Source organism: Phoenix dactylifera, chromosome 16, assembly GCF_051530095.1.
Source record: "Phoenix dactylifera cultivar Ajwa chromosome 16, Ajwa_hap1_PhDact_Kaust_v1.1, whole genome shotgun sequence".
NCBI lineage: Eukaryota > Viridiplantae > Streptophyta > Magnoliopsida > Arecales > Arecaceae > Phoenix > Phoenix dactylifera.
In genome coordinates, this window is record NC_143205.1 from 22823740 (window position 1) to 22829739 (window position 6000).

The following is a 6000-nucleotide window of genomic DNA, read 5'->3' on the forward strand; positions in this document are numbered from 1 at the left end:
AGAAGCATTAGGTAATGATGAAGGGGGAGGTTGGCTTTCTTTCAACACTTGGTGGATGAGATGTCCTATTTTCTTTTCATATATCTCGTTTACCTTCCAAATTTGAACCACTAAAAGCATGAAAAGGTTGCTGATATCTTTGACTTTAGATTTGCTAGATTTTTTGAGATTTAATTATAAAAGAAGCAGGCGTTGTGCTGCCACTTCTCTCGACACTTCCAATCCATGCGACTGGAACGCTATAGGCAAATTGTTGTTTTCTCCATTATACCCCTAGAACTGGGGCATCATAGAAAAGGGAAAATGATGAGGATGGATGTTGATGTTGCTTTTTACATCCTCGCATTCGAAGCGCGATGCATAGTGCTTGCAAATTTTGTGAGGATCTGTGCAGGCGTATGTTTAGTTCCACATCGGTTATTCGTTGGGTAGATCTTGGGTACTTATACAGGATCAAAGAACCCAAATAATACCTTCCGGCTAGCCATTTTGGATGAGGTCCTGGGTTATTACAAATGGTATTGGAGCGGACCCGGTCCATAACCTATGTGGACTAGGGGACACTGCAGCACGGATCCATTGGGGCGGACCACGGGCCAATCGTGGTGTTTGTGATTAGATTTGAATAGATTCGAACCCTTAGCCTGACAAGGACGTTAGGGCTTGAACGGAGGGAGTATGTGAGGATCCGTGCGGGTGTGTGTTTAGTCTCACGTCGGTTATTCGCTGGGTAGATCTTGGGTACTTATACAGGATCAAAGAACCCAAATAATACCTTCCGGTTAGCCATTAGCCTTTGCTCGACTGTCCTTGAAATATTCCAACAGATCAATGATACAGTTCAGATTGCTTTAAGATCTATGAGGTGCGTGACCCAACAGTGGATTAGTGTGAGGAAACGTGCAACCTTTTTTTGCGCAAAAGATACAATCCCTATTCGGATAAGTCAATTGAGAGAGTCCTCATCCCCAGGGCAAATCATATATTGCACAGTATGCACAAATGTGGTTGTGTGTACCTTGTCAATCAGAACGTCTGAGTTTTATGGGCTAATTATCGAAATGAGTTCGTGATGAATAAGACTTATAGAAATTAGGCAACCTGATTGGTACAGTGTACATGGTGCATGCATCGGTGGATATAATTTTTTTATCACCACGCCTACCTTGATTCCCTCACCAAAACCCTCCACCTGTACCAAGATCCGAAACACCTGGATGCCCCAAATGCCTCCAAATTTTAAGCAATCGGAACTCCAACACATGGCTTGCCAAAAAATAATAAAGTCTCGAGCATTTTAATACCATATTTGGAGGAATGGCTGAAGTCAGCTGGCGTGTCACCCATGTGGGCTCAAAGGCGCCCACACACCCACCCAAAAGGGCTGATCGAACCAAGGAAGAAACCAGTACATGGGCCCCTTTGTATATGCCTCACATGGCCACTCATTGCGCACACATATATATATATATATATATATATATATATATATAAACCACTACTCCAAATCTCATCCTCTTACACCCCCTAACCGCATTCATATGCCCTCTTGATAGCCAACCCACTTTAGTCTTGTTCTGTGCTGTCTTCCCACCACCTTGACCTAGATAAATCCTAATTCTCAGTCGATTCCTTGATCCATAGCTTATAGAGAGAACAAGACATGAGAGACAGAGGAATTTCTGTATAGAAATCTGACAGGGTCGTGATCTTTGACCACCAAAGATTCGCACCCGCCATAACTATTGTCACCACATAACAGCTTGAGAACATGCAGGTAAGTCTCGTGATTAATTTAGTTTTTAGGATCGCTTAAACTATGACTATTTGCATGTTCGCTCACGTTACAAATTGCTCTGAATTGCTCGATGTTAGATCCCGCGATGGCCATTCAAAACGCCGCATGACCATTCAGGGGTCATTGCTACTTGTAGTGGAAGCAAGAGGAAGTCTGAAGGTAAAAGCTCGTGAAACTAATCTTCTCGTTTGGTTCGTTGAACAAAGTATAACCTTCCCGGACTTTACTGACATTGTTATATGCTATCAAATGCTTAGATGAAGTGAAACGAAGAGATTAGGTCATATCTAATCGAGGTGGTGCATAAGAGGAGGAAAACAAGAGCACATTCACAATTCTACTGAGAAGACTGTGACAGTAGAACATGCTTTTATAGCACATTGCACTTGAAGCACCTCAGAAGCCTTTGTAGGAATCAAAACCTTCTGGTACCCTGAGAGTTGCTTATTGAGGATGGGCCTCAAGGGAGATTCTACCAATGTGGGTTGCAAAGTTCTACCAATATGTGATGCTGTGTCGACCGCCTCCAATGGTGGAGATAGCAGCGATGGCTCCGACAAAGAAGTTCAGAAGGGCGAGCGAAGGAGGGCAGTTTCTCATATGAAGGAGCTGCTTAAATGGGCTGCTGCCGCCAAGTCCCATAAAAGTGGAAGCAGGGGATGGAAGGTAAAAATTTAACAAAGAAAAGAAGCTGCAATATCTTAGTTGCTTGCTCCTGTGATTTGAAGCTACTCACCTTTCCTCGTTAAACCGTAGTACTGATCTCTACTCTCCTTCTCATCTTTGAAGCTCTCGTACTTCCGAAACAGAGTTCGCCATCCTTCGGTTGAGGGCAGCTGCTCGACTTCAAATCTTTCAGGTAATTTGCGGAGTTCAGAATATGATGCAAATATGTTGGCCAGCCCAAAGTCCGAAGAGTACGTGAGGCCTGGACGTTGGATAACTACAGACTCTGACTGTGAGCTTCTTCAAATCTTTAATTTCCCCGCGTCTCCTCTCATGTAAGGTAGAAACTTATCAATGCTTTCGGTCTGAGCTTTTCTTAATTTTTTTCATCAATTGGCAGTTGTGGTGCTAGAACTCTGAAGCGAAGCTGTAGAAGTCGGATAGCTTCGATCGATCCTGCTTTGAGATCCTTGCGGCCTTGATCAAACTGATAAATTACTTGGATTTTCAATTTCTTGGGGAAGAGCAATATAATTGTGGACATGTAGTAACCCACTTGGTGATCCTGTTTACTTCCCAATGATGGAAAAATTTCATGAGTAACTAATTTTTATGCTGGGCAGCATCTTCAGAAAAACGAGGCAAATTATATCTTGTACTTCATGCACCAACATGATTGTGCATTATTCATCTAATTTTTACGAACCAATCATCGAGATGAGTATATGATAAATGGAGCCTGCAAGTATGAGACGATCTGGTTGGTATGGTGCATGACCATATGATGCATGCGGTGCAGTACATAATTTTTCAAAAGAAAGATGAGTTTATAAACTAGCATACCACTTTTGAAAGTATAGATTAGATTTTAAACCTAGTGCGCTTTGAATTTTCGAGATGCCCTGTGCCACTTAGGGCAACAACTGCACCATAACTTTCTGCAACTGATCTACCTTTCCTTTTCGGTATCTGTCATGTCTTGCACCTCTTTATCTTTAAGACATATAAATAAGTCTCATCTAGTGTATGATACCAATTTCTCTAAAGTTCCTCACTATTCACATTTCAACCCAGTCTGCTTTTTCTTCTCACGCTGCCTCTCTTTATCTCATGTTCTATCCATGCAATTCTTTTTCATTGACTGTTAACCACATGATCAGGTCTTCTTCCAAAACGGATTATTCATTAATAATTTTTCCTAAAAATTAATGTACGTGCCACTCACGTTGTAGTAAAAAACAATAAGAAGGCTGAATGAGAAGTCCAAATATTCTCGGATAACAAAGCGGTCATCGGACGGCGTTCACCAAATCCATGACCGAGACCAATTTGGCGTACCATATCTCGCAATCAAGTCATTCCAGGTCTAACTGTCTCTCACATACGCTCAAGTTGAAGTTTCAAACCGACGCCACCATCTGATTTCTTCTTTGGAAGTGCACGGCGAGTTGCCTAGCTTTCTCAATCCTCGCATCATCCTCGGTAACGCCTTCCATTTGGCTATTCCCTCGTGCTCTCCACGAAAAAAAGTCACCTTGATTTCGTCACTCACCCGCGAGAATATTTTCCTTGAACCTAGCAGTCTTCTGTTTTCTTTTACTTTGTGTAGTCTTCTTGCTAGTGATGTGGCTGGTTTCTAATCTGTTTGATCCTAATCCTAATCCCATCCAATTTAACTTAGATTTTGTGACCTTAAGACACATAAAATAGACTTGGATTGGTTTTAGCTAGACTTTGAGTTAAGTTATGCTGGTCTGCTGGTAAGTCTTGGGATCAAGCTTTGGATTTAGTCTTTGGACAACCCAATTTATATCTCGACGGGACTGTATAGATATTTTTATTGCTCTTTTATATTTTTCCTTCTTGCAAATTCTTTATAAATAGTTGCTATAAACTTTTTTTTTTTAATAAAGGCCGGGTGGCTTTGCCTCCCTCTCCATTAGGGGAAAAAAAAAAAAAACAAGATTGTATAGAAGTTGGAAGATTCTATTAATCTGCTGAAGTTTTTGGTAGATTTTTATTTTAAAATATAACATAATTGAGGTAGTCAAAAGATATCGAGGGAATCTGGCAATTCATTTGACAAAAGGAATCTAGTATTTTGAAATAATTATTGATGGTTGCTCCCGTCTCTCTCGGGACACATCACAATAGCATGGATTGTTTTCGTGGAAAGCTGGCGCAAGTGGAAGCTTAGACAATTTTTTCTTCATTATAATGGCTCCGGCATCCAATACTTTTGTAGGTAAGCAACAACAGTGACGAAATGGAAAAGCAGACGTCTCTACGAAGGAAGAACAGCACCATATATTAGAATTTTTTATTTTAATGATTTTTCTTTACATTTGTGGCAGATACTATTTGTTTCAGCTCTTGTACATCCATAAAAAAATAAGGAAACAAGTCAAAGATGCTAATTAAACATTCTTCTAACACTTTACGATCCAAAATGCCATCCAATACTCTCTAAGAGCTTATTATTTGGTTCGTGGAAAGCATTTTTTTATTAGAAAAGTAATTTTTTCATATTTTTTATAGAATTTTTTTTTTCATGAAACGTGAGAATCATATTTTCATTGAAATACAACTTTTTCTTTTTTTTAAAGAAAACTCCAACCAATTAAGAGGCATCTCATTACTTTCCCATTGACTATACTTTCCTCGCTTCTTTTTTCTCGAACTAAACGGGCCTGAAAACTCCAACCAAACAAAAAATATCTCATTACTTTTTTTTTGACCACACTTTTCCACCGCCTCTGTTTTTCTGCAAACCAAATAAGCCTTAAAATTTTTGGGGATGAAGCAAATCTAGCTTAAGTCATAATAGGTCTGATTGTCTTGTGCGCAGTCTTGTTAGACTTCCAAAAGCCATTCACCCTGTGATCTCCTTTTTGAAAGTGCGCGTCCTGCATGTATTCCTCAGTCTCCCTCTTTCAACAAAGCTATGGATACGAGTCGTTTCGGTCTCATATCTCCTTCCATCACACCTTCCATGGGGCTATTTTTTTTGAACACATTACGAACATCCAATCACTTACCAGTGAGAATATGTTCACCTAGTGCTTGTGGATCTTTCCTTTATGACCTACTGGTGCAACTCGGATGGATGACTTCATGTTATTGGTTAGAGACAAATCTAACCTAACCCAATCTCTAACCTATTCAATTTTAATGTGATGGAAGAACGTAACATAGAATTCAACCAAGTAACCAGCCCAGCACAAGCCTGACCTCACCTACTATTTCTAACCTAGATATAAGATAAATGTAGTAATACAATGTCAAGTCGGATTTGGCTTAGCCAGCATGATTTTGTTAGGGTCTAGGAGGAGTATTCTCAATTCAAGCCAAATCATATGGAGAATATCGAGACAAACAAAACCACCATGCGACATAATAAGATATGAGTTTGAACTAAGCCGATCGCCCGAGCTTTTAACTGGAGCTAAACCTAGCTTCAACACTAATCGAGTTTTAAAAGCAGGAATCTGGTATGGACGAGTGAAAAGAGCTATGCAAGTTATCAATTAAACCAA

At 40.1% G+C, this 6000-nt stretch overlaps 1 protein-coding gene and 1 long non-coding RNA gene across 2 annotated transcripts; both read left to right on the forward strand.

The window, feature by feature from the left end:
• The first annotated feature begins 1522 nt into the window (after window positions 1-1522).
• LOC149751176 (uncharacterized) lies at window positions 1523-2108 on the forward strand. Its single transcript, XR_016398606.1, has 3 exons — window positions 1523-1777; window positions 1876-1957; window positions 2056-2108. It is a non-coding gene; the product is annotated as an uncharacterized LOC149751176 (long non-coding RNA).
• On the forward strand, window positions 2105-3849 carry LOC120104320 (uncharacterized). Its single transcript, XM_088713067.2, has 3 exons — window positions 2105-2464; window positions 2588-2756; window positions 2865-3849. Exons 1-3 carry the CDS (start codon window positions 2252-2254, stop codon window positions 2882-2884), a joined length of 402 nt encoding a protein of 133 aa, XP_088569193.2. The 5' UTR covers window positions 2105-2251; the 3' UTR covers window positions 2885-3849.
• Window positions 3850-6000: the final 2151 nt, after the last annotated feature.

Excerpts from the sequence above, each read along its gene's own strand:
- LOC120104320 (XM_088713067.2), top strand. The coding sequence starts at position 2,252 with ATGGGCCTCAAGGGAGATTCTACCAATGTGGGTTGCAAAGTTCTACCA. Across the intron at positions 2,465-2,587 it reads GTGGAAGCAGGGGATGGAAG|CTCTCGTACTTCCGAAACAG; the intron begins GTAAAAATTTAA and ends TCATCTTTGAAG. Across the intron at positions 2,757-2,864 it reads GATAACTACAGACTCTGACT|TTGTGGTGCTAGAACTCTGA; the intron begins GTGAGCTTCTTC and ends ATCAATTGGCAG.